Consider the following 27,650-nt stretch of genomic DNA (forward strand, 5'->3'; position numbering starts at 1 on the left):
GACGCCGTGTTTACCCTCACACCACCTGCCACTTCCTGACAGTAAGCAGCTGCAATCTGATCCCAGGTCAGTGTTTGAGGAACCTTCAGGTGTCTGACCGTGTCGCCTCCATGTTGACTCTGCCTGCCAGTTCATAAAACATCCTGTGCTTTTCATTCGCTCCCATAAAACACTTTGCTTTAATTTGAAACTGTGACTCACTTCCTGTGATGTTTGAACGGCTATCTGGTTCCACACCTTCAGACATGAAAGGATTACCTACAGAAAGCCTACATATAAATGCATGCCACACATTTCAGATTTTTATTTGTAAATAAAGCTAAAGAAACATTTTTCTTCTGCTCTCTGTTGATCTGTCAAAAAAATCCCAAGAAATTCACAACTTGTTTGAATCTCTTTATTCAAAAAAAATTAAATAGCACAAATAAAATCAGACCAGGAGGTAAAACATCCAGTTTTACAGTATCAGGATACAACATAAATATATAGAGAAACCCAAACATGTTTGTTTTTAAGTGCAGCCTGCAGAGATTTATTCCTTCATGTAGAAACCGAGTCCGACCGCCCCCTGCAGAGTTCTGACCCGTTATTGCTGTTAATTAAAAACATAAAAAGAGGAAATGACACCAGGGGGCGCTGCAGCCCACGCACAGAAACCATGAAATAAATAATGCTACATGACATCCAAACCGGTACCGGTTCCGCTCAAGTTTCCACAATTGTCTTTTTTATGATTTTTTCATTTTTTTTGGTCCGGTCCGCTTCGACCCTTCAAGTTCTGCATAATGTTTTTTTTTTTTTATTTACTTGGCATCACACAAATATTACAACATGGACACACGTTACAGCAGGGTCACAGAACCAGAACTTCATCAGCACCATCAGCAAAAGGCACAAGTCCGGAACGGTCACTCGGGTCCGACGGTAAACTTTAGAACCTCCCCTCTCTAATCACAACAGAACCACTGAGGAAAACGTCCTGGTGAAGAAATGATCCATTTTCTGGTTCTGGAGTTTGAAACTGCAGCAGATTTTAATTTTTAATAAGCACCACTTAAATTTTACAAGCTAGATGAAATAATACGTAACCGAACTGCAAATAAAATGGATAAACGAGTGTTTTATACATTGGATTAGTTTCAGAAATTAGCAACAAAAAAACAAAAAAATCGTCTTAAAATATATTAACCCTTTCATGCATAGTGATCACTACAGTGGACGGCTGTCTGAAAGCCATTTTCTTGTGCTTCTTGTGGATTTGTATGTTATAAATGCACACAGACCACTGAAGTGGTAAACTAATGCATCATAAAATACACTATCAACTACTGGCCATCAGCTGCAAATGCAAGAAATTATTTTTGTTAAATCCAATATGGCCGACCGACCCGATCCCTCCTTCTACTGTAGACGACTCTTGCAGGTGAAATAAAATATTGACACATCAGATAACCCCTGAAGAACAATACTACTGATGTATTTTTCAAACAACAACTTTGTATTTGGAGAAAATTACAATAGATCACCTAAAAAAGAAAAAGAAACATTTTTTTTTCTACTTTTTCATGTCTTAAGAAAATTTTTAAAAATTGGGAAAAAAATCCTGACACACAACGGATCATAATTCTTGCATGAAAGGGTTAAAATACGAGCCGGTCATTTTTTTTCAAAGTTGAAGTTGTCATTTATACAGAATAAGAACGCAAGACGTCGTCATTAAGGGAGTTCCGTATCATCACTAAAAAATAAAAACATTCAATTGTTTCAGTTTGTTTTTTTAAACTTTTTAAAACTTTTTAAATGTCTGCTCATCCCTTCTTGATAAAATCAACTTGAATATTTTATTTAAAAACAAAAAATCTATTTTACCAAAACGTACGAACCTAAAACTCTCAGTTCGAAGCCCTTCTATCATACCCTAACCTGATTGGACGGTGGGGATTCAAATTGTCCAATCACAACTGTGCTGTTTCAGAAACACAGCTGCAGGTCCTGGAAGGGACATAAAAAAAGTTTGGAGAAGTTTGAGTTAAAAAGAAGCAACTGAACCAGAATGTTCCAGAATTTCTTCCTGTTTTATAAAGAATCAAACCATCCATCGTCTGATTGGACAGTTTATTCTGTGATCGTCCAATCAGGTCTAGATCTAAAATACTAAAGGTTTTTAGCCATTTTTCTACCGACAAACTTAAATATTTCAGCTTTTTTATCTGACAGGTTGATAAAATTTTAAACCTCTTGATTTCTAAACATTAATATCATAAACTCCTTTATTTTATTTTTTAAATAGAAAGTGTCTAAACGTGCATTTAGTTCATATTTCAATTATAAATATATCTTCATACGGATTCAAAATGCTTAAACTGAAAGAGATTAAAGGCATCTGTGAGACAACGTCCTGCCTGCGGGTTCTGGAGGTCCGTTTCAGTCCCAACCGGTCCAATACGTTGGTACCGACTTCAAATATTCTTCAAGTAAAAGCGGACGCGAGCAGACTGATGGGCGCGGCGAGCAGGCACGGCGGTTTGGTCCGAGTGGTGAAGCCCCGGTGGCTTCGTTTGGGTTAAAGTCCAGAGGCTCAGCGGCACTGCGGCAGGAAGCCACACAAATCTCATCCTTATTGCATAACGAGATGCTGCTGCTCTGTCAGAAAGTCCGGTTTGAGGCTAAAACGCGACAACAGGAAATAAAACCGCCGCAGACAAACACCGACCAGTTTGGCATCATAGATCTAAAGTTTGGTGATTAATTCGCAAAACAACAATAAAATTATAAGCATCTGCAGTCCTGGAAGTCGGGCAGAATCCGTCCAATTAAAATGTTCCCTTTCGTACCAGCTGATCACCTTCTAACCCAATCAGGCACTTTGACAAAGACGACCAATCAGGAGACGGCGGTCAGCCATTATAAACCGTTTCAGTGCACAGACGGGAAACCTTATTGCACCGGAGGAGTTCTGCAAGTCCGAACCGGAAACAAAGATCCGAATCAGGAGAATTTCAGTGAAAAATAAAAGAAAAAAAATCATAAATATCAGAAAAATACGACGGTGTATTAGGGCGACAGTCGATAGAAAAAATAGGAGTAAATAATAGTAAATTTCCACCAAACATTTTTCCAGGAAAAACAAGAAAATTGTTGAGCTCAAAAGTAAATTTAAATTAGTAAATTTAAAAATGTCAATTTACTAGAAAAATTTTGAGAAATTTTCTTAATAAAAAAAGACATTTCCAAACATCAAATATTTTCCACTTTTGAAATTTTCCAGAAAAAACATGAAAGTTTCTGAGTTTTTAATTTTAAAAACTTAAAAATTTTCAATGAATTTTGAATCAGAGAAAATGTATAAAAAGTAGAAAATTTTTGACTTTGGAAACTCAAAATTTCAAAACGTTAAATATAAGAAACTCTTGAAACTCAGAAAATTTGTGTCAAAAAAACTGACTTTTGACTTTTTTCTAGATTTTTTTCTTTAGATTAAGCTCAATTTCTGAGCAGTCTATAGCAAATTTTTGACTTTTCTAACTCAGAAATTTCCAGTTTTTTTTTTCTTGGAAACAACATAGAACTTTTTTCTTTCATGTTTCTTCCAAAATCCTCAAAATCTCAGAGTTTTATGGCGGATATTTACTCTTCTTTTCTCTCTAAAATGGCCGTAATATTCTGTCGCAGAAAAACACAAAACTTCTGAAACGCTAGATCTAGCGGTCGCTCACAGTGAGGCGACGGCAATCCGGTTCTGATCAGGTTTCAGCAGCTCAGCGGTCGGATCAGAACCGCCCCCTCAGGCGAAGTACATGGTCCTCAGGGTGTCGTGGTGGATCTGCACGGCCTTGGCCAGCGCCTGCGGGTCTCTGCCGTTGCTCTGCCCCGAGATGTGGCTTCCCTCGGCGCTGAGGCAGCAAACAGAAAACACCGTGAGACACCAAACGCGTCGCCACCGACCGGGAAGCTGCCGGGGAAACCGGATTCTCCCAGTTTAAAACTTTCAATATGGAGGAAAAATCCTGACATAACTGGAAATAAACATAGAAATGAATAAAGGCTTGATAAAGTCACAAAAGTGCCAAATATTACATCTAAAAATGAAAAAGAACTTTCCCGACTTATTTGATTATCTAGTGTAACATTTTTTTATTTTGTTTATTATTTTTTATGATTTTCTAAGAACCCATTATGTTAATTATTTGTTATATATGATGATGATAAAAATTGATAATTTTTAAAAGTATTAATTTAACCTCATTACTATTATTTCATTTTCCATTTTATTTCCAATCTTATTGTTTTCTCAGTTTACTTATTTTTTTATTTGATCATATTGTGTATTTATCTAATGATTTTTTTTGTTGCATTTTCTCCCCTCTTATTGGTCAACATCTAGAGCTCTGCTATTAAATAGATTAAACATAATTAAATAAATCCTACATACATTCTGAATATGGGAGAAACAGAAACAAACATGACTAAATTAAATATGAAATGACAATATGAGAAAAAAGAAAAAGATATAAAATAATTAAAAAAGAGAGACTAACAAAACAATTGGACTGAAAAAAAAAAGATTTTTATTCTGCTAAAAAAAGATCAATATTAAAAAAAAGAAAAAATGAGTAAATTAAATATATGAGATGACAATAAAAAAGAGAAAAAATAGAAAAAATAAACTAGCAATTGTACATAAAATGGAAAATTAAATAGTAATTAATGCTGTTGAAAATGATAAATAATTTATATTACAATATGTAATCAAATAAGTTGGGAAAGTTGTTTTTTGGATTAAATATTTGTCACACTAAGAAGTTTATCAAGCTGATCATTTATTTCTATATTTATTGAAAAATTCTGTCAGCATTTGTCCTCCATAATGACTTGATTTTTTTTCTCTAAAACTAAAGATTCCTCAAAAAAAAGAAAAAAGTAATTTCCTTAATAAAATTGGAGGCTAAATTCTTTTTAAACCTTCGCTAGAACAACAGGAAGTATAATTGCTCCTCTGATCCAAATTAACGACAGGATTTTAGCTTCCTAGAATTAGCATGTGACTTTTAGCTGCTTCTGTTCACTGCTACTACTTTTTCACAGAGCTGCAGCATTACTGGCTGATATAAAGTTACTAGCTCACACACATTTATCTGCATTATCACTGGTTACAGCTGGACAAAGTACTTTTAAATCCCAGTGCAGGGTGCCCAGTGGTTAGGTCTCCAAGCCAAACATTTCTCCTAAATCGAGCCATTTAGTTCATTAAATTGACCCAATGTGCGGCTGGCCGGACCCACCTGTCGTGCTCTTTGTCCACCAAGTGGTAGCGAGCGCGAAACGCCACCAGGTGGGCGTAGTAGGCGGGCGCGGGGATGGAGACGGAGCGCGTGCAGCGGACGTAGGTGTGGCACAGCTGGTAGGTGAGCAGCTGGAACTCATCCGCTGTGAAGCAGTTGTCGTCCCACAGGATGTGGTAGTGGGATGGGCGGCTGGTTCCCTGCAGGGGGCGACAGAGAGACGCTGAGCTGACGGAGACCTCAGAACGACTCGCAGACACGCTCTGAGGTCTAGAGGTCAAAGTTCACCTGGATGCCGGCGTGGCTGCACAGGTAGAAGTCAAACTCGTAGGGGTGCGTGATGTCCGTGTCCACGGTGGTTCCGGCTGGGATGTTCCCGCTTCGGCCGACCTGAACCGGTCAGAACATCCATCAAATGAATATCTACCATCAAACATTTGTGATCATTTCAAAGAAACAGAATTTTATTTCTGGTTTAGGTTAAAAACTTTTGCAAAAACAGGACGGATACATTCTGGGATGTTGATGTTTGTGGAAATAGATGTAAACAAAAAAAATATTTTCAAATATTACTACAAGAAAAAAAAATTCTTTTACTAATACTTTTTGTCATTCTGTTTGAAAATTCACAAATTATTCTTAAAAAAGAAAAAAAAGTATAAACCTGCTAAAATCTGCTTTTGTCGCATCTAAATTTAACACATTTGTTAAATTAGTTGGTTCTGAATGTTTTATTGTTGGTTCTGTAAGTTCTACACTAATGGTACAATTTGTTTCTGGTAATATTATGACTTTATTCTTGTAATTAAATTGAAAAATTCGCAGACTGGTCCTAATATTCTTTCGTAGAGTTGACATGAATTCAGCGTCTAAATAAACAGAAGCTGTCAAACAAGATGGCCGCCCTGAGTGCCGTGACGCCATTCTGCATTATGAAAACATTGGTGACCAAATAATCCACCGAGGTTCTCCCTCCAGATTTCCCAGAATTTGGATTAATCAATAAAGTTTGATCAGTTAAAGTATCGGCTGCATCTCTCACTCGCTCGTTGCGATCTGCGCAGAAGAGCCGCGTGTGATGACGCTTCTGAACCACGATGAAGGTGATTCCTGGCTGGTACTCCTTCTCCAGGCTGATGCACGCCTCCCTGATGGCCAGCAGCTCGTAGTGCAACACCTGGACAGGTGAGACAGGAAGAGACAGATAAGGACAGGAAGCAACAAGCAATAATGCAAGAACACATTCTCAGCGCTCAATGAACTGGAGCTGGAAGACATTTTAAATATTCAAAATAAATAAAACAACAGACATATGAAGTCTCTGTATGATAATGATTTATAGCGACTGGCCTGGTTTGAACTACAGATGAATATATAAAGTAATAACTCAGCATTTGAACTGTCTGCAGGTTACAGTGTGATGAAACAGGAAGTGAGGCGTCACCTGTCTGAACTGGCCCTCCGACACGCCGTCTCTGTAGAAGATGATCCGGGTCGGCTTGTAGCGGGTCGACTTGTAGAACTGGATCAGCAGCTCCCGCACCATGGAGGACAGGTCCTGGATCACTTCCTGCCTAGGCCTCTGGACCCGGACCGTGGCGCAGTACCGGCTGGGGTGAGCGTCCATGCTGCCGACCACCTGCAGGGGGAGATCGGCTCCAACTCAGCAAGCTTTTAAATAGTAGCAAAAAAATCAAAAGAAAATCTGCTGGTCTGAATCAACCAGGACAGCAAAGATTTGATCAGGTGTTGATGCTCGGAACGTCAGAGGAACCAGAAGCTAGCTCCGGTCGGACGTTCTCACCGCAGCGATCGACGGCTTCTTCCCGTCGCCGGCTGGAGGATGAGTGACGTCCGCTCCCAGGAAGATGATTGGCTGCTGGAACACCGACGGCCTGGAGGGGTAAAGGTCAAAGTTTACCGTCCATCAGAGGCCTGTGAGAGGAATCAGCAACGCGTGGGGGTCGTACCGCTGGTTTGGAAGCAGGATGTTGTTGATGCCTCCCAGCTTGACGTTGATCTTCAGGCAGAGGTTGGAGAGCGTCTGGGGCGACGTCTTCACCACGTTCTTCACCTGGACGCACTGCGTGGCCATGCCCAGCAGCGTGTCTCCCACCCGCTTCACCTCCGCTGTGGGGCGGAGCCAGTCAGTCACCGCATCACTTCCTGCCGCGGGGCAGAGCTGCTACAAGTGCTCAGCTTCTTACCGTAGACGGGCGTTTTTCCGGGCAGGATGACGATGATGAGCTGCAGGCCGGCGTAGGTGTTCTTCAGGTGCCTGAACATGGGCTCCACGCTGTCGGCGCCCTGGGCGTATTTACAGAAACACGGCTGGCCCTGGATCGGCATCCCGGCGTCCTTGGAGATCTTCCTCAGCTGCTCCGTGAAGCTCCTGGGGAAACAGGAACCGCTGGGAGCAGCTCATCCAGACGGGCTTCAACAAACCCAACTCATCTAAATACCTTCATTTTTTACTCTGGTTCATTTTGTCTGAAAACATTTTTATGGTAATAAATTTGCATGAAATTTATTAGAGACAATAATTAGTATTGTCTACTATACTGTATGAAGACAATAGTAGTTGTCTACGTTTTTAAAATAAATTATATAATACGAATAGTTATTCATTAAAAATTTATTCAGAGTTAAAATAATTAAATTCATAAGAGAAATTAATTAGAAAAAATAGAAATAAATAGTTTTATTAGTATTTTATTAACAGTAATATTAAATTTTTTAAAAACTAGAATGTTTCAATTTACAAAATAATTTACTATTAATTTTAAAATATTTTTCTGAATGTTATTTTATTATCTGTATTTATTTTTATATAAATAACTTATGCATAAAACAGTCATCTTTATAAAATGCATTTTCTGTATAAATTATGTAAAACAAATATTGACTTATATAAACAATTTATGTAGGGTTAAAGATAAGATTAAAAAAAATAATAGCAATGATGATGATAATACAAATTAAATAGAAAAATGTTAAAGAATTTATTAATATGGTATTAATATTTTATGTATGTAAAAAAATTATTTACACAAGAATTTAGTATTTATTTTTAAGGATTTTACTCTGGTTAATTGTGTCTGAATTTAATTTGTTGATCTGTATTTAAATAAATGTATCTATTTATATTAAACAATAAATATTTATAAAAATGTACTTTGGGTTAACAACAAAAACAATTCTAATAAAAATTAATATAAATAAGAGAAATTAATTTATTAAAATTTTACAAAACATTTTCTAAGAGTTTCCTCTTGATGTTAGAATATTGTTCTAGTCGGCGTTTGCACCTGGTAACAGGTTCTGCCTGGATGATGCAAAGCTTAGCATCTGAATATGTCTGAGTGTTTTTATGGACGCCGTTCTGATCTCACTTGAGGATTTCCTCTCTGCACTGCCGCTGGGTGGCGAAGCAGGCGATGGCCCACATCTTGATCTCCACTCCGGTGTGGAACTGCTTCCCCCTCATGTCCCACACGCCGTGGCTGGGCGTGGCCACCGTGCGGTTCTGCAGAGACAGCATGCGTTGGTGCCGACAGCCGTTCACACGCAGGCGGCTGCGCTGTGAGCTAACTGAGGCTTGTTATCAGCAGTGACTGGATGAAGAGTATAAATGTGTAAATCAAGCTGCTTTTCACACAGAGACGATGCACAGCAAACAGAAATGCAGCATAAAAGCAAAGCTAACAGATGAAAAGAGGAGCTGCAGACAAACAGGATTTCTCCACAGAAAATACGTTTTTAATTTTGATTTTTTTATGGTTTTAAACTCATTTTAAGACTCAAAATGTAGAGAATTATAAATGATAACAAGCAGAAGACAAAGAGTATTAAATACTTCGTTCACATCAGGGTACAAGAACCTAACTGGCCAGACGATCCCAGAAACACCAAAATGGCAAAAATTTTCAAGATGGTTGTCAAGAAACACATAATCGGATCCATAAAAATCTGATTTATTCATCATTTCTTTGATTTGTTAAGATGGCCATCATGGTTGTCACAGAAAATTTAATTTTCCTCAAAAATCACGAATTAGATAAATGTGTTTGGTGTCAAATCTTATTCTAGCTATGAAAAAATATAAAGACAAAAAATATAAAGATTTTCTTGATCTTGTGTTTTCTTTTTCTGATGGACATTTTTCAAAATGGCCACCATGATCAGTATGAGAATATATGATTACATTAAAATCAGCAGTAGTTATTAACAAAAGCTTACCAAAAAAGAGTTGGGTTCACTAACCGCTAATTCACAAAACAATCTTAACTTTGCTGAAGCTGAACACATGAAAACATGAGCAGAAGCAACACTAAACATAAATGTGATGCTGTGGCCTTTAATTCCCCTTTAGGATCCATGAAGTTTGTTTGAATTTGAACTGAATTTGCCTGTTTTGACTGCAGGTTATTCAAACTACAGACTGGATTTAGTTAAAGTTTCTTTTCCGACAGTTTGAGTTGTTCTTATGTAGCATCTGTGGAGAAATCCGGGTTAACTTCTGAGCCTAAGACGGAGATTGAAAAGGGAAGGTACCATAAGGGGTTCAGAGCTCACCCTGCCGCCATACTGCAGCATGGGGGCCGGCAGGACGCGCCCCGTCACCTGAGCCATCTCATCGCGCACCCGGAACTGGAACTCCTGGACGAACGGGTCGGACTCGTAGTTGGCGCTCCTGACCTGCAGGGGGCAGAGCAGATTCTGGTGAGCCTGAACTGGGTTCTGCTGGGGGTTCTGCTGGGGGTTCTGCTCTCACCAGACGGCTGATCTCCTCCTGCCTGTCCGGAGCCGAGCGGGCCGTGGCTTTGATCATGGTGGACGTCTGGTTGTCAGTCAGCTTCTTAATGCAGCGCTGACCGGGAACGATGTTACACACCTGCACACACACAAACACACACACACACAGCAGCTGAGTTTAGGACTGAAACGATTCCTCGATTATTAAAATTCCTCGACGAAAATCCTCGAAGCTTCGTTAATTTATGTTTTATTATTATTTATTTATGTTCCGCCCGCGACATTACCTGCGTTGCGCGGAGCTCTGACTTCCGCCTCCGAGTTGTTGGCCAAAGCTAAAGTGTTAGCAGCATAAAGACCAATTTTCAAGTTCGGCCCGTGGGGATTTTATTCATTGATCATAATGCCCGGGTTTTCATTGTTTTTGGGAAACTAGTAGGTATCCTTAAAATGACTGGCACATACCTGGAGTACGGAGCCTTTCTCCTCCAGGAGCTGCTGATTGAAAGCGAACGGCGGGAAGAGCTACAGGTATTTATACAGGTGAGCGGCTGGAGAAGGACCTTGCCGCAGCAAACAGGAAGGGGCGGGACTGTCAGTCTCATATCTTATTTGGAAATGGGACCATTGCACTCCGGAAATGAAGGGGGCGCTATTTGGTATATTATCCGTGGCCTCCCGTTTTTATTTTATTTTGAAATCTGTGATATATTTTCACCTTTAGGAAGGATTTTCACTCTCAGCATGTATTTAAACTTCTCTCTTTTATTTACTTACGCGCAGCTCACAGTTTTTTACTAATTCTGTAGCTTTCTGTGTACTTCTAAATCTGCTCCTTAGTCGCATCTTTTCGGGCCTGCTACTGCCTCTAGTGGCGTGGGGTGGTGACACAACTAATATAATTACATTACTAAATCAGAGACCACAATGTCTTTATTATTTACTATTAATTTCGGCATTACTGGAACAGTAAAAGATAAATGATCTTATAAAACACCATATTTTTTCATTTTCTTAAGGATGTAGAGCTAATTAGCTACGTCCAGTCTTGGACCTCAGGGGCCTGAATGTGTACTTGAAGGTCATGCCTTTTTGTATGCTGACCACCAAGGAAGTGTTGCAGGCGATTTCTCCGGGCGATTGGTTCACTTCCATAGATCTCAGGGATGCTTATTTTCATGTTCCAATCGCTCCGCCCCATTGGCGGTTTCTTTGTTTTGCTTTTCAGGGGAGGCACTTCCAGTTCAGGGTCCTCCGGTTCGGACTTTCACTGTCTCCCAGGGTGTCCACCTGATGTGTCACAGCACCCCTCTCTCCTCTGCAGGCACAAGGATTAAGGATCCTCCTGTATCTGGACGACTGGCTCATTTGTGCTGCAACACGGGACCAGGCGGTTGGAGACACTCGGTAAGTGCTCCATCATGTGGGACGCTTGGGCTTGCAGGTGAACAGGGAGAAAAGCAGTCTGGCTCCCTCACAGGAGAATATCTTCCTGGGCATTGCCATGAATTCCATCTCAATGACTGCTTGCCCGCCACCAAGCCAACCCTGGGTGCCTCCTGCTTGGCCGCCAGGGCCCTGCCATCCGTTGTCAGACGTGAAAACCTTGATGTCTGATTGGCAAGCATGTAGTTCCCGTATATACTCCTCCGAGGGAGGAACCACAAAGGCAGTGTCTGATCTACTTGTGCAGCCCCTGGAGGGCGAGACTTACCCGCAGCTCCGACCAAACTCGGTCACGGGGCTACTAGCAACAAGCAGTTAAGATAACAGTGGTACACACAGAAGCAACCAGCTTCACACGACCACACACCTGTAGTCAACACACCTGCGGCGGAGAAGAACAAAAGGGATTGAACGCCGGGTGTCATGTGACTATATAGAGTCAAGTGGGTCCCCAGCAGGTCACAGGTAACTTTGTTGTCATTAGTACTCAACCTGCACATGTGCAAGAATGACCATTCAGTGCTTGAAGCACCGAATGTAGGGATGAAATAGAACTATGAACATGAATGGATTCAGTTCAGTGAACTAGTTGGTGGTCTCCTCACCTCCAGCGGCAGGTAGGTGTGTTTCTGCTCCTGGCCCACCTGCAGGCAGGGCAGGTGGGGGTACTTCAGCTGCAGGCTGTACTTCTCCCTGAAGTACTGCGCCACGGTGCGCTCCACCGTCTGGCCGTTCTCCAGTTGCAGAGGGAACCTGAAGATTCAGAACAGCGATCCGGTCAATGTGGGACCTGCAGCACCTGCAGCTGCGAGGAAACACGGTGAGAGACGTACGTCTGCAGGCTGGCAGGCCGCCGCGTCACGTTGCACACCCTGTACTTCCTCCGCATGCTTCCACAGTGGGTTACTTCCACTTTAAGACCTGAACGAGCATCAGACAGATTTTTACTTCTTTATTGTGAGGAAGCAACCAGACATTTCTCTAAAATCTGCTTCAGTGAAGCTGAAATGTGAATAAAAAGTGCGAGCGCCTTCAGAAAGCCTGGACACGTTTTCCCACCTTTGATCTCTTTGGTGAATTTGACTCGATGTGAATCCGGGAGCGAGCGCGGCTGCTCGTCCATGTTGTGGATGTCCAGCACCTCACACATGAACTGGATGACCGGCTGCGCTTTGTAGAAGGCCGTGGCTGAAACTGGAGGAGGAAACGACAGTCTGAGCTTCTTAAGTTCATCTGGTTAAAACACGTCACACATATTATTTAATTACAGACCCTGCAGTTAACCTGGACTGGAACGATTAATCAGATTGTTTATTTATTTACTGTTGAGGAATAGACAGTTTACCTTGTTAAAAAAATTAAGTAATGAGTTAATTAGACTGTTAGAATAGCTGTGCGATTGATTGCCAATCAATCATCCCAGAAGATTTGCACTGGACTCGTCCTGCTTTCCTTCCCTTCACGGCAGAACAGAGCTTCCTGTTCCACTCAGATTCTCCCCGACACTCACCATCGATGTTCAGCATCATCTTCCACATGGCGGGCCGCACCGACTGGTGGAAGCCGAACCAAACCTCCCGGCCTCCGCCCAGCGGGTGGTCGTAGCCCTCAGGGGAGGAGAAGAAGGACCGACCCACCGGGGTGTACCTGGTGGGGGACAGACACCACACTATCATCTCAGCTCCTGACGATGCTGTCAAGTCGTTCCAACGCGGCGGCACTGACTTCATGGAGGGCAGGTGTCGCAGGACGACGTCCACGGCGTGAACAGGGTTGGTGCTGAGCGGCTTGTCCAGGTCCAGCGGCTCAGGGACGCTGCGTCCGGTCAGGACTTCGTGCAGCAGGTGCCAGCTGACCAGCGACACGAACCGGATGCCGACCTTAAACGGGCGATCCTTCCCGCCTTCGCCCGGCAGCGTGACGTCCAGGTCCACCTGCACCGGACCAGAGGAGACCACTGAGGAACCGAACCGGACCGACCGGAGTCTTCACGTCAGCTTCATCAGTCCAAAGCGTTTAAGCAACAAGGCAGTTCAAACATCATGGAGTCAACTTTGTTTAACAAGCAGTAAACTCTACATTTTGTCAAAAGCCACACAGCAAAAACAAAATCCATTAATCTACTAACAAAAGTTTTCTAAGCCTGGTTTCCTGTGGAAATATTTTAGTACAGTTAAAATAAGACAAAACTGACTCATGAGTGACTTTTCAGCAAGATATAAGATTTAATTTACAGTCAATAATTCCTTAATATTGATGAAAAAGTTCTAGTTGGCAGATTATTTGTCTTATAATATGAGAAAATGTTTTGTTACAACTGAAATAACCTGCCATTTTAATGAATATTAATGAATAATTTATTTAAAACCAGCTGCTATATGTTGCTGAAAAGTTACAGGAAGTTTCATTTCATTTCAACTGAACTAAGATATTTGTCCTCAAATCTAAACCAAAATTACCTGCTAATATTTTCTGTTTTTGCAAAGAATGACCAAAACCATCGAGGAAACACACTTCAAATACGTTGATCAGTCAGGGCTGTACACCCGATCAATATCAGTAGATAATATATCTGATAGAATAGTCAATATTCAGAATATTCACTGAACTGCACTGCACTCTGGGAGATGTAGGCAGAGGAAAAGCTTTAGCCGCTCAGCCTCTCACAGCCAGCTAAGCTAGCTAAGCTAATCAACAACTCTGTCACTTTGCGGTTGCCTAGCAACAACCTGCTGAGTGATAAGCAGTTTCAAGCTCCCCCTAACTTTGGTTGCCTAGCAACAACCTGCTGAGTAACTTGGCAGCAGCAGTTTAAGGTTTTCCCATCGCGCCTCATAACTGCTAAAAAATAAAAAACTGGATAAAACAGGAAAGGTCACACCAACAGACTGCCAATATTTCAGATAATAAAAAATCAATAATTATCAATAGACTGATATGAAACACTTATATTGTAGATACGTTGTTCAGCCGTATCGTCCAGCCTTTATTTCATTTACTACGAATCAAAAGGAACTTTAAACTTGTCAGTTTTTAGCCTTGATTTGAAGAAGCTCTGCGTTTCGGATGTTTTGCAGTTTTCTGGAAGTTTGGATAAGCAGCAGATGTCTGGTTGATTTTTTTAGGCGGTAATCAATGAGACTAAAGATAAAAGCTTGGATGAGTTTCTCTAGATATTTCTGAGACATTTGTTGTTTAATGCTGGAAATATTGTCAGAATCGATTTTAACTTATGGTCTATTTATGGATCTAAGAGTCAGGAAGATGACCGTCATCATGGGCTTCTGGAAGGGTTAGTACCACTCCGTCACCTCCTGTTAAGACCCAATACCAACAGTTACATGACGACCTTCAGAGGTGAGTTTACCTCACAAGGTGATGTGCTTTTCCCTCTTGCCTGGAAAACCTTCCCCATTCTGAGAGGGAATGGGATGGTGCAAACGTTTTTCAGCATCAGTAAAGGAAACTTTTTACGCTTCTTAGCTAGGAGGCTCAAACATACTCAGTTATGATTTTGCTCAAATCATTTTTTGAGTGTTTGTTCTTACTGCTAACTAAAAGTGACCACAATAAGACTTCTGTGTGAATGGTTTACGACCCAAAGCGATGAAACCCAGGAAACCCTCTACACAGCAAATTCAAAAGTGTTAGATTCCAGTGTTGGTGTTGTATGTTAAAAATAACAAGTGTGTTAATTCAACATTTTTTAGTCTAATTCAACAACATGAGTGTTGGTTTCCCTTCAGAGTTGGTTATTCCAGAGTTAAATTTAAGCCGCTCCTGCAGATCCAACGTATCTGTGACGTCACGTTTGCCCAAAGAGCAGGAACAGCAGCATGGCGTCTTGTCTGGATTATCGTAACAAGGTAGGTTCCATTTTAAGATTATAATATTTTTGATTATTTTTTATGGATGCATTAATTTTCGAGTCATATACACGGTTCGCTTAACGTAAGTTTATTTGTTTGGATATCACAGTATATACGAATGTTTAGTGCAGTCCAGTCCTCCTACCATCCTGCAACTTTCAGATGCTTCCCTGCTCCAACACTCCTGAATCAAATGATCGGCTCGTTAGCAGGTCTGTTCAGAGCTGATCCAGGTCTGTTGGAGTAAAGATGCAGCTAAGCTGCAGGGCGGTAGCTCTCGAGGACTGGACCTGAGCTCCCCTGGTTTAGGATTTTTGTTAGCAGCCAAGCAGGTGCAGCACGAGATGTCGGGTGATTAACCGAACATTAAAACTGTCAGAAAAATCTGAAGGCCGTTAGAGTAAACATTATTTGCATCATGTTGGTGACTGAAACCTGTTATGATGACTTCAACACATTTCTTCAGAAAGAACTTTTAATGCTGTCCAGAGTATTTCTGTAAGCTGACTCATTTCTATAATCTCTAATGATTGTGTGATGATGTGTGCGTTGTGTTCGTGGTATTTGTTGTGTTTTCTGAATTTTTCATGCTTTATCTAGTACATAGGTGTCAAACTCTGGCCCGTGGGCCAAATTTGGCCCGCAGTGTAATTATATTTGGCTCGCAAAGCAATTTCAAATTAATATTAGAGCCGGCCTGCCGGTATTATACGGTGGGAACGCTGTGACGCCCCATTCACCGCTTATACTACAAATCCCATAATGCTCTGCTGTTTTTTGGCGCGTCAATCAGGACAGAGGCAGACACGCCTCCTCCTCTGTGTCAGTAGCACTTATGGTAGCGGACATGGATGTATTAGGAAGGTGGTGATCCGTCTTCTTGCTCACTCCTTCGGTTGAAAGCCCCGGCGCACCCCGCATCCCCGGGCCTCTCCCCCAAACCTCACTGCGACCTCAAACTACAGCTGTCACTGTGTTACCCCACCAAAAAATGGCAAAAAGAAAGACAGAAAATAGAACTTTTCTGGACAGGTGGGAGACAGAATATCTGTTTACATATTTCCTGTATGTGAGCAACTTTTCTCCTCAGTGAAGATGACCAAAACGTCTCACAGGAGACGCCTGACTGACGAACACCTTTGTTCGATAATGAAGGTTTCCTCAGCTCAAACTCTGAGCCCCAACATTGATGAACTGGCATCCAAGAAAAGATGCCAGGTATCTGGCTTGGCTGCATCAGAGTAGATCAGTGTGTCGCAAAATGAGCAGTAAATAAGTTTTCTATGCACCTTTTCTTGTTACTCCAAGGCCTGAATGGTTTATTCATAGTTTATTTAATGATTTATTCACAGTTATGTTATTTTATTTTCAAATTTATTAGCCTGTGTATGAAGCTAATTTTGACATTTACCTCAGAAAGGAGGCATTCAATTTTTATTTAAATTTTATTTAATATGCCATTTATATGTTTTATTATTATTTTTAGCAACTCAATTATGCACGCCTGCACTTTTAAGTTATATAAGCCTTGCTTGTTCAATATTTATTTATAAAACGTTCAACCTTGGCCCGCAGCCTCGTTCAATTTAAAATTTTGGCCCACTGTGTATTTGAGTTTGACACCCCTGGTCTAGTAGGTGGTGAAAAATGCTCTCCAGGCTAAACCGAGTGGTCAGTACTTTGAATGAATATGATGGTGACACACTGGTGGGTCTGGCTAGTTTTGCTCACACTTTAAAATATTTGTTTATTATCCTAATATTTCTGCTATTTTTCCTGATTTTCCTCCAGGCTGGGAAAAACAGGCCTTCTTCTGTTGGTTCATGTGATTCTTCCTTCGTCTAAAGGCCACAAGAAGAATCCAAAACGGCTCATGTCAAACTGAGGACCATGTTGTCAGGTATGTGCAGGTATGTGGTTATTCTAATGATCCTACTTCTTGTGTAGAAGGACTTTCTCATTGGCTTAGTTTGCTATTTGCTATATATAGTTAATATTTCTTATTATTCGTCTTCTTAGCATTTTGTCAAAGATGGGAGCAGGTGCTGAAGCCTTCCTTATTGGTTGGAACCAGAACAGCCCTTCCTCCTGCATGTTGGTGAAAACAAGAGCAGCACCAAAGACACTTCACCATCAGTCACAAGACCATCCCTGACCATCCATGGCTGCTTTCCATGAACTTTCAAAGCACACTTGCTGTTGGTGATGGAAGGCCGACTTTGTAACCGTCTTTATGTGGCTGTGAATGTTCAGATCCAAGTCCGCCCAGGTTTGGATCTCTGGTTTCCAGCTGTAACTGGAGCTGTGCTGACTCCCTTCAGTCTTACCCCGCTTGTGGCGACAGGAAGTGGACTCGCCGTGTAGAGACTCCTCTTCCCATCGTAAACCGGCAGCCGGTCGCCGAAGATCGTCACCTTGAAGTGCTGCACCATGGAGTCCACCACCTCCCTGGACAAAACACAGAACACCCCGGTTCAGATGCTTCCCGGCAGGACGGACGCCCAGGTTCTGGACGGATCCGCGCCAGACTCTTCCGGTACCTGTTGACCCGCCGGGGGCATTTCTCTGGCTTGACGTCGACCTCGTACAGGTAGACGTCGATCTTAGGGATTTCCACCTGGAAGCAGTTGGCCAGGAGCTTGATGGGCTTTCCGATGGAGCCATATCCGGGTCGCCGTGGCAACGTAAACAAGGCGTGGGCTCCTAAAACCAGGACAGACGGGAAAATGTGAGGAAAACTAAATTCACAGGGAATATTTTACCAGAGATGTGCATTTTTTCAGCAATTTAACAAAAACCAGAAAGGCATCGTGGTGTGGCGTTCAGGTTCCTACAGATGTTCTGGTCGTCTTGTTGGGCTTTATTTTTTCCAATAAACTTGAGATGAGCTCAGATTGAACGCTGGCTTCTGATTGGTCAGTGAGGCAAAGGAATATTTGACTGTTTTTTAATAAACTTGTATTGTTGAAAATATAAATCTGGACGTAGTTTTCCAGGATTAAATGTCATTCAGTTAAATCCCAGTTTGTTTCCACGTTGTTTCCCAAAATGACAGAAAAATAAAAATTTCAAGCCTTTGCTTTGGTTTATATTTCAGATAGGGCCAAAACAATTAATCAGATTAATTTATTACTGAAATTATTAACTAATTTAGTAATTAATTAACTGTTAGCATACAGACTCTCAAAAAAAGGCCATTTGCTCAAAAACACCTTCAGAGCAAAAATTAAACCAAAGCTAAAGATTATTTCAATAAAAATTATTCATTTTAATCTGCAGATTTCTCATTAAACCACTTGAGCTTATTTTATACATTAAAAATACAAATTAATAATTAAACTTCTTTTTTAAATAGGAAAATATTTTATTGCGTTAGTTTAGTTCGATCATCTGCAGCTAAAAAAATCATTGTAGTACCAACAAGCAAAAAACTCTGCTTATCTGTTGATTATTTATTGATTAATAACTGGATAGAAAAAGATGCTTGTTAGATATTGATTAGCAGAATTTTAACCTGGAGAAACTAAACGAAGATTTTTCATCTTAAAAGCAAAATGTTTGTATTTGTTGTGAAGTTTTGGCTTAATTTCTGTTGTGACTGTTGTTGTTTTAGCAAATGGCTGTTTTTGAGTCTGAATTCTCCAGTTAACGATTAATCAGTTGCTAAATTAGGATTAATTAATTAATTAATCAATTAATCACGATTAATCAGATTAGAAAGTCTGACTTGTTTTTTCTATTCTCAGTTTTCTTTCCCATCCGTTCCCAGGTAGTTAAGGAGGATAATCCCCCCCTGAGATCCAGAACCAGCCGGTCCAGAACAGAACCGGGTCGGTACAAACAAGCTGTGAGCATTAATGCAGTGAGGCGACAGGAAGGAAGTGGTTAACGAGGAGGAAAGAGCTGAAGACCCTCCAGGATGTTACAAGTTTCCTGGTGTTGGAAAACACAACTCCAGAGCTGCAGAGAAAAACCGGAGCGGGTGCCGGGCCGTACCGGGCCGGGCCGGGCCGGGCCGGGCCGGGCCGGGCCAGAGGAGGTTGAGTGGGTGAGCCGCACGGCGAACTGGAAACCAGAGTGACATCACAGTTTCCACCAGCATGAGGCAAACTCAGAGAAGCTGATGAAAGGGTCAGGAAGGATGAAGATGCTCTTCTTCCCGCTGAGCTGTCGCCATGGTGACGGCATCGACATTGCAACATTTTCACCACGGCAACAGCGGGCAGGCAGGAGGAGGTAAACAGGTGCGTTCGAGTCGCTCATCATCACCTCCGGAAATTAGATCAGGAACCGGGAATCCTGAGGAGTAACGGGAAAGACGGATCGCCTCCGACGCTCCGGGAGGAAAACCGGAGACACAAACGGTCGGATTAATGACCTTCACCAGCCGGAGGGGCGGCGCTGCCGAGCCTCTGGGACCTCACAAACATTCCCGACTGATCGTCCTGGGAATACTGGGAATACTGGGAATACTGACACCCATCAAACATCCAAAAATATCCAACATGCTTTCTACCAACATCTAACATTTTCTGTCCTCTGGCCAAAAATTAAACCTTCAAACTGGAAATGTATTTAATTTATTATAAAAATCTAAGACGGTCAGAAAACAAATGTTTCTTATATTGTCTTTAAAATGTTGCATAAATAAAATGGAGCGGGGAAGGAACCGGTTCAGGAGAAGATGGTCCAGACATCTAGGATTCAGGCGGAAACGGCACCAATCACAATAAAAACAGAAACATCAAGACGACGTGGAAACGCAGGTCTGGCTTGGCGACCTGCCAGAACCTGGATCTCAGTTTATATCTGAGGAAAGTTTTACTGGTTCTGCCTCTGGACCGAAACCTGCTCACTTCCTGAAGGTTTGTATGAATCCAGAGAGAATAAATCTGAGTCCCACCAACATTTTATTGTTAAATATACAATTTACCCAGAAAGTAGAAATAAAAAAGTTATTTAAAGTTCTGAAACATTGGCGGGTTGCAAAATCGCTGACTGTTACAGGAAAACCCGACCCGGTTCAGGAGCAAATGGACCCGTCTGAGTCACCATGAGCTCAGCAGCTTCAAGTGAATATCCAGAACCACCTGACTGGATCTCCACCGTCAGAACCACCTGACTGGATCCCTGCAGCCTCAGAACCACCTGACTGGATCCCTGTAGCTTCAGAACCACCTGACTGGATCCCTGTAGCTTCAGAACCACCTGACTGGATCCCTGCAGCCTCAGAACCACCTGACTGGATCTCCACCGTCAGAACCACCTGACTGGATCCCTGTAGCTTCAGAACCACCTGACTGGATCCCTGTAGCTTCAGAATCACCTGACTGGATCCCTGCAGCTTCAGAATCACCTGACTGGATCCCTGTAGCTTCAGAACCACCTGACTGGATCCCTGCAGCTTCAGAACCACCTGACTGGATCCCTGCAGCTTCAGAACCACCTGACTGGATCCCTGCAGCCTCCCAGGTTCAGACACACCTGGCCGGATCTCTCTCTGACAGCCGGTTGAGGAAACCCGTGAGACCGGTTTACCTGAAACACATCCCGGTGTATCTGGCATTCAGAGCATGCTCACCTGTTGTTCCGATTTCCATTCATGAGGTCTCGGTCCGGATGACCCGGCTCGCTGTAACTCGGTGTGGATCCGGGCTGGCTCCCCCTCCCTCCCCTGCTTCCAGCGGTACTACACGGTCCTGGCCCGGTTCTATAATGCGCCTCCACCTGGAAACAGAATAATAAACTGCTTAATTTCCACTCGGAGGAGACTGGAGACAGTTTGGACCGGCTTTAGCCCGGACTAAAATAAGTACATGATCAGCCTGAAGTTAGCCTCTTATTCGGCGCGACATTAAAGGGTTATTACGCTTTTTAAGAATCTAAACTACCTTTAATCGGGATAAAACAAAATATAAAATAAATAAACTGCTCAAAATTGATGTATATTAATTTGCACAAAATAAAAATGTAGCCTAAGTTGGGCTATATTTTGATAAAAAATCTTAAAGTCGCAGTTTGTTCTATTAAAAGGAAAATAAATTTAAAAAAATAAAAATCCAATTTAAAAAAAGCCTTTAAGGGCTGCTAAGTATTTCAGCCCCCATCTGATCCTCTTACATACCTGAGATTTTTAACCGCAGCTGATTAAATGTAGAAAACTCTCCTTAAAAACTGTGACACAGCCTTTAGCAGGAAGGTATCATTCAGACTCCAACTTCAGATCGTATGTCGGCTAAAAGCGTTTTTAGCTTCAAACACTGACAGCTAACAGCTGAAAAACGGCAGAAATGTTCACCTTCTTCTAGGATGAACTCGGTGTTCCGCTGAGTGAACCTGACAAGCCGGCGTTCCTCTCTTTCAGACGGCTGGTAGGAGTTCGGGAACCCGGTGTCCTCCTCCGTAAAAACCGGTCTAATCAGATCGAGCGGAAAGGTAGCGTAAACATATACGAGTCACTTCCGTGAATACTTTCAAAAATAAAAGCACGGCTAGCTCGCTGAATAAGCTTTTCAATATGTGTACGTTTAAAATGAAATATGGGTAAGTTATTTCAAAATATAAACTTTTTATTTTCATCTTGAGTTCATTTATTTTTTTGCTTTTATTTGGCAAATAAAAAAAAACAAAGGTAGAAAATTAAAATAATTTTTATTGTGTGGATTTTTATTATGTGGACAAAAAGAGTTAAAATATTTTTTTTATCATGTCGATTTTCGTAATATATGTCCCAACACATAAAACCTGGAAACAGAAAATTCTGTACCTTTACCTTGAAAACACACAGAACATTATCTGTTTAATGCATACAGTAATAATCACCAATAAAAGAAACTTTTCATTCATACATTTTATTATTCTGCTGATTTGAATCTTTGTGTTTTTTATCGATAAATTATTAAAAATGTCCTAAATCTCTCTAATAAAAGAGAATTAACATACATGATACATTTAAGAGTGAGCATCTAATAAGGAAAAGGCAAACGGTTTCTTAAAGTCAAACATAAAAATATGAAGCAGTACCAGAAATAAAGAAACTTATCTGTCTGCTACATATTATATTCAGAATTTCTTTTTCTGATTTATTTTTAATAGTAGATTGTTTTAGGTTGAAGGGTAAAAACACATCATTTCCGGTGTTTGTGCATTAAGTTTCTGTGGTTTGCGACAGTTTCAGTCCCCTCTGCTAAGGGAAACCCGTCAGGAAATACCGACTGTAGAAAAACACGTCATTTCCTGAAGAGGGTGACGTCATGCTTGACATTTAAGAAAACTTTTGTTGAAAAAAAAAGGCTTCAAGTGACAATGTTACACTGGAAAACATGAGATAATTACGCAACTGAATAAATTAAATAAAGAATCTGTTGAACTACAAAAACGAATTAATTAATAAAATAAATGATTTAAGTATTAAATAATTTAATACGCAAATTAAGTTATGTAATTTAAAAGAGTACTTAAGTTTTTATTATTATTGGTAGTAGTAGTATTAATAATAGTAATAATAATATGTATTATTATTATTATTATTATTAATAAATAATACATAATAATTAAGTATTTTTAAAGTTCTTAAATCATACTTAATTATTTAAGTATTCATAAGTATTTTGAATACTTAAATAATTTGTAATAATTAGATGTATATAGTTAATAATATATCACAGCTTTACAATAAAAATCCACAAAGAATAGAAGACTATATAACAATTTATCTAACAATTTTATCTAGATTGGCTTTTAATTTATGTTCCTTCATTTCTTTCTTTATGATACATAAATTTATTGATATGATATAGAAGGAAGTCCAACATTGTGCATCATATTTCATCCCTGAACTAATTATAATTATTGTTAATATAATTATTGAAGAATAATAATAACAATTATTATTAATGATGGTGTTATTCATATTTCTATAGTACTATTTATTAATATAATATTATTATTATAGAATAACAATATTACTATTATTATTATTAGTAGTAGTAGTAGTAATACGTGCATTCATTATTGTAGAATAATTATTATCATAATGAATAATAATAATCCTAACAAATACATTTATTGGAGTCATTTTTTTAATGTTTCTGAACATCAACACACTTTATAAACTGTAGAATATTCTTCTTCTTCGTTTCTTATTCCCTGTTGATTCCCATGTTGATGAATCCTGTCGCTCTCTGATGAATTTATTTGTAATAATTATTATTTATTATCTCTGGTTTCCTGTTTTTTCTGGGTTCCTGGATGTAGTTCCTGATCCAGCCTGTAGATGTCTCCAGAACCGTTTCATCGGATCCCTCAGTTCCTGAACCACAGAAGAACGACAGCAGGAAAAGCTGCAGCAGCAACAGGCCAAGGGAGAAACGGCTGGATCGTGGTGAACCGGCATGGAGAAGGTGATCAGCTGCTTCCGGTGGAGACCGGAAGCTGTGACCAGGCTCATCTGCTTCCCCTGGGCAGGCGGGGGCTCCATCCACTACGCCCGCTGGGGGACCGTCCTGAACAGCTCCGTGGAGGGTAAAGCTCCTTCCTGTAGGACCAGCACTGCACTTTGCACCGTTCAACATGTCGGAGAGCTGCTGCGGGTTTAACTTAAGCCAGTTTGTGGATTTAAAATACATCAAAATACATAATTAATCTGCTGCTCAAAGATAAATCTACCAAAGACACAGAAGCAGTTTCCTGCCAGCAGCAACATGTTTACAGAGGAGCGTAGAGTAACCAAAAATGACCTGTACTCACTGCTTCAACATATTTTTATCCACGCAAAAGTAAAGAGAAACCGACCAAGAATTTACTCAAGAGTAAAAAAGTATTTGGTAAAACTCAAGTAGTGAGTAACTGATCAAATTATGACTCGTTTAATATTTAAAAATTACACAATCAGACAAACCAAAATGTTAAGTTAATTATTGACCAAAATGACAATAATTTGTTTATTTCTTTCTTTATTGAATTGAAGGTTTACAAAACAACCGACCAAATTACCGTTTTAAAATTTATACAGAAAATGAATTTAGGGAAAGCTAACTGTGCTAAATGTTTTCAAAGTTAGCAAAAATGCTAAAGTGCTAAAGGTCGCATTAGCTCCGCTATTAGCGGAAGTGTACCCACCACTGCTTTTTACCTGTTCTGAGGCTTTATTTGAAATGTCTGCTTCCTTTGTGGCGTATCTGTGCGCTGTTGATCCGTTTGGCTCCAGTGTTTGCGGTGAAGCTGCCGGGCCGGGAGAGCCGATCCAGGGAACCGTTCTTTGACAACATGCAGCAGATCGTGGATGAAGTCATCTCGGCTCTGCTGCCGCTGCTGAAGGAGAAACCGTTTGCTATGTTTGGCCACAGGTGGGACATCTCACAGCCAGTGGAAGTGGTAATGTGGAGTAATTCTGAGTAGTCAGTATGTTCCATCCAGCAGTCGGGGATTTCAGTCTGGAGAATCAGAGTGAAATTCTCCAGGAGGAGTTTAAATAAACAACATAATGATCTGCTAATATCTCTCGGTTTTCTCAACAAACCACAGTTTTACTTTTTTATAAATATTTTTTCAGTTTTGGAGCTCTCACCAGCTTTGCTGTTGCAGAAGATCTGAAGAAAGTTCACAACTTGGAGCCGGTCCACATGTTCCTGTCTGGAGCTTCAGCTCCACATGTGAGTTCATCATAATTCTCATGTTTGTAAAGGCCTTAGTTCCTGCAGGAACCAGAACCTGAGAGGTTCTGGTCTTGGTTGCTTCTGGTTCTGGTTGCCATTGTTCTCTAAATATTTACTGGGGTTTGAATATTGAACAGAAATCCTTTAATTAAACTTTATCTCAAGATACGAATGAGTTACACAGATAAAATAATACTAAAAACTGAATAAAATGTGTAAGACATTGATAAAACCAGACAATAACTACGTCTGATTTTAGTGCGAACATATATTCAACCATGGCGGCCATTTTGAAAAATGTCCACCAGAAAAAGAAACATAAAATCAAGAAAATATTTGAGATATGTTGGCTATGATTTGATACCAAAAATATTCACCTATTTGGCAATTTTAGTACAAAAATTAATTTTCAGTGACAACCATAGCAGCCATCTTGAAGTATCTAAAGATTGTCAGTAAATCTAATGTTTTTTGGATCTAATTATGTATGATTTAAGACCATCTGTGATAAATATTAGAAAATGTAGTTCAGATATGCATTTTACTTGATGACCATCTTGAAAATGGCTGGTATCCTGAATGTTTTTAGTGACCAATGTTGTTTTTGTCATAAAGTCCCTGAAAACATTTGCCAAGTTAGGTTCTTGTATCCGAAATGTTGAGTTATTTCCTGCTCTCCATTAACTCGATGCTGTTTTACTCCTCTAGTCTGAAACTCGCCTTAAGGCTCCAAAACGAAGCGCGTTATCGGACGGCGAGTTCCTCCGGTGGCTGGCGTCCGTCGGGGGAACGCCGCCGGAGCTGCTGGCGAACCCCGACGTTGTGAGGCTCTTCCTGCCGGCCCTGAAGGCCGACCTGCGCGTTGCGGAGAACTACAGGTCTGTTCAGAGATCCCAGTACAGTCCAGACTCACGTTTCACTGAACCGATTCCCTTCCTTTAGGTGTTCAGAACCAGACGGTCCGGTTCTGTCCTGTCCTGTTACGTGTTTCGACGGAAAGGAGGACGTCCCTCACGACTTACAGGGTCGGTCCTGATGAAAACTAACCCCTTCACACCTGAAAAAATGTCATTTTTAGTCCCATTCTGCTTTGAAATGAAAGGAACAAATACATTTTACAAGCTTTTCAAGAAAGTCTGAGCTTATACTCATAAAAACATAAAAAAATTAATAGGGAGATAAAAAATAAGCTATAAGATGCTTACAGATTTTTTTCTTTGGGTCTTGAACAGTCAAGTTTGAAAAAATCCTGATAAATAATAGTTATTGGAAATACTTTAAATTATTGATTTGGCGGCACTGATTTCCTTAATTTTAGGAGAACAGTGATTGGCTGATACTTGCATGTGAAGCTGATCTTAAATACCTCAGCAAAGGTCTAAAAATCCTCGAGGACGGAGGTCTGACTGACAGACCGGCCCACCGGGTCAAGTCTGCATGTCTTCAGTCAGCAATAGTCACTCTACTGTTTTCTACTCAGCAACATTTTCTACAAAAAAAATTGGTCTCAGCTAAAATCAGAATCAGCAGGTCAGACTTTTTAAAGTTTGGTAATCGGCCAGAAAACTGCAATCGGTGCAGCTTTACTTTAACTTACACTGAGAGCAATTATATCAGGCTAACATGCAGCTGAATTTATATTCTTGATGGAGACACTTACTCCTCCCTTTCTTAAAGAAACATGATTACTTCCATGTCTGTCCTGAGCAGCTTGGAGGAACGTGACATCTGGAGATTTCACCGTCAGGATGTTCGACGGCTCTCACTTCTACCTGAAGGATGCTGGGAACGAAAAGATCCTGCTGGGCTTCATCACAAACACTCTGGAAGCTGCAGAAATGCATTATTTATGACTAAAGTGGCTACTATGTAGTTTGTAAAAAATGTTTCTCAGAAAGTGTCTACTTGTGAGTTCATACAATATCACAAGCAAAACAAAGACGTTGAAAATCAGACGACATTTTATGTGAATCCAGTTAAACTGAACAGGTTTGGTTTTAGGTTTGATTTACAGGAACTTGGTGCTTCAGCTGTTCTGCAGTTTAAAATACAGACAACACATCACCAGGATGTTAAACTCATTTGCAATAAACCCAAGATTATGGGTTAGCACCAGAAAAACTGGAGAGATTGATTGATATACATTTCTGTCTGGAGTCCAGAGAGCCACCGAGAAAGCTACGGTGGGCCAGATTTGGCCCCCGGGCCTTGAGTTTGACACACATGCTCTACAGCTTGTTCCCACCATTCTCCTGAAAATGTTGGTACCTCCGTCTACGTCCTTTAATGATATCAACGGTATCATGTATTTTCCAGACATGGTGTCATTGCAGAGCACAGTCAAGTAACTACGTTAACTTCAGTTGTTATAAAAATGCTAAACATGACTTAAAATAAATCTTACTTCCTGATTTAACGCCTTGAAATTGGGTCTCTGTCTCTTTAAATCTCCTGCTCTTTCTGAAGCTCCGCCTCCAGGAAGTCATCCCAACATGGCTCCTCTATTAACCCTTTAATGTTTTTACCAGCGTTGCTCTGAGCAGCAGCTCCTATAATGAGATCAGCAGCTGTTTGCTAATTGCTGCTGGCTAGTCTGAAGGAGCTGAGTGGGGGAGGAGCTGCACCTCGAAGGCGGGGCTAGG

The 27,650-nt window shown here is 40.7% G+C and overlaps 2 protein-coding genes across 5 annotated transcripts; one reads left to right on the plus strand and one right to left on the minus strand.

Annotated features, from left to right (window-relative positions):
* Positions 1–3,335: 3,335 nt before the first annotated feature.
* On the minus strand, positions 3,336–21,775 carry LOC116731803 (protein argonaute-3-like). Of its 3 annotated transcripts, none has more exons than XM_032581644.1 (20): positions 21,651–21,775; positions 20,934–21,079; positions 17,893–18,055; positions 17,680–17,800; positions 13,209–13,417; positions 12,994–13,130; positions 12,543–12,677; positions 12,317–12,404; positions 12,089–12,236; positions 10,057–10,176; positions 9,837–9,980; positions 8,675–8,808; positions 7,490–7,674; positions 7,253–7,412; positions 7,087–7,177; positions 6,727–6,921; positions 6,325–6,459; positions 5,571–5,672; positions 5,283–5,482; positions 3,336–3,893 (listed from the first exon to the last, which is right to left on the minus strand). In XM_032581644.1, exons 2-20 carry the CDS (start codon positions 20,950–20,952, stop codon positions 3,785–3,787), a joined length of 2,595 nt encoding a protein of 864 aa, XP_032437535.1. In that variant the 5' UTR covers positions 20,953–21,079; positions 21,651–21,775; the 3' UTR covers positions 3,336–3,784. The 3 variants fall into 3 exon arrangements, with proteins under 3 accessions (XP_032437535.1, XP_032437534.1, XP_032437536.1); XM_032581643.1 differs by having other exon boundaries at positions 21,477–21,774; XM_032581645.1 differs by having other exon boundaries at positions 3,337–3,893; positions 9,858–9,980; positions 21,477–21,774.
* Positions 21,776–23,669: 1,894 nt separating this feature from the next.
* olah (oleoyl-ACP hydrolase) lies at positions 23,670–26,953 on the plus strand. 2 transcript variants are annotated; one of them, XM_032579811.1, is made up of 6 exons: positions 23,670–23,875; positions 24,561–24,699; positions 24,906–25,005; positions 25,717–25,886; positions 25,951–26,033; positions 26,719–26,953. In XM_032579811.1, exons 1-6 carry the CDS (start codon positions 23,746–23,748, stop codon positions 26,859–26,861), a joined length of 765 nt encoding a protein of 254 aa, XP_032435702.1. In that variant the 5' UTR covers positions 23,670–23,745; the 3' UTR covers positions 26,862–26,953. The 2 variants fall into 2 exon arrangements, with proteins under 2 accessions (XP_032435702.1, XP_032435703.1); XM_032579812.1 differs by lacking the exon at positions 25,951–26,033.
* The last annotated feature ends 697 nt before the right edge of the window (positions 26,954–27,650 follow it).

Source organism: Xiphophorus hellerii, chromosome 13, assembly GCF_003331165.1.
Source record: "Xiphophorus hellerii strain 12219 chromosome 13, Xiphophorus_hellerii-4.1, whole genome shotgun sequence".
Taxonomy (NCBI): Eukaryota; Metazoa; Chordata; class Actinopteri; order Cyprinodontiformes; family Poeciliidae; genus Xiphophorus; species Xiphophorus hellerii.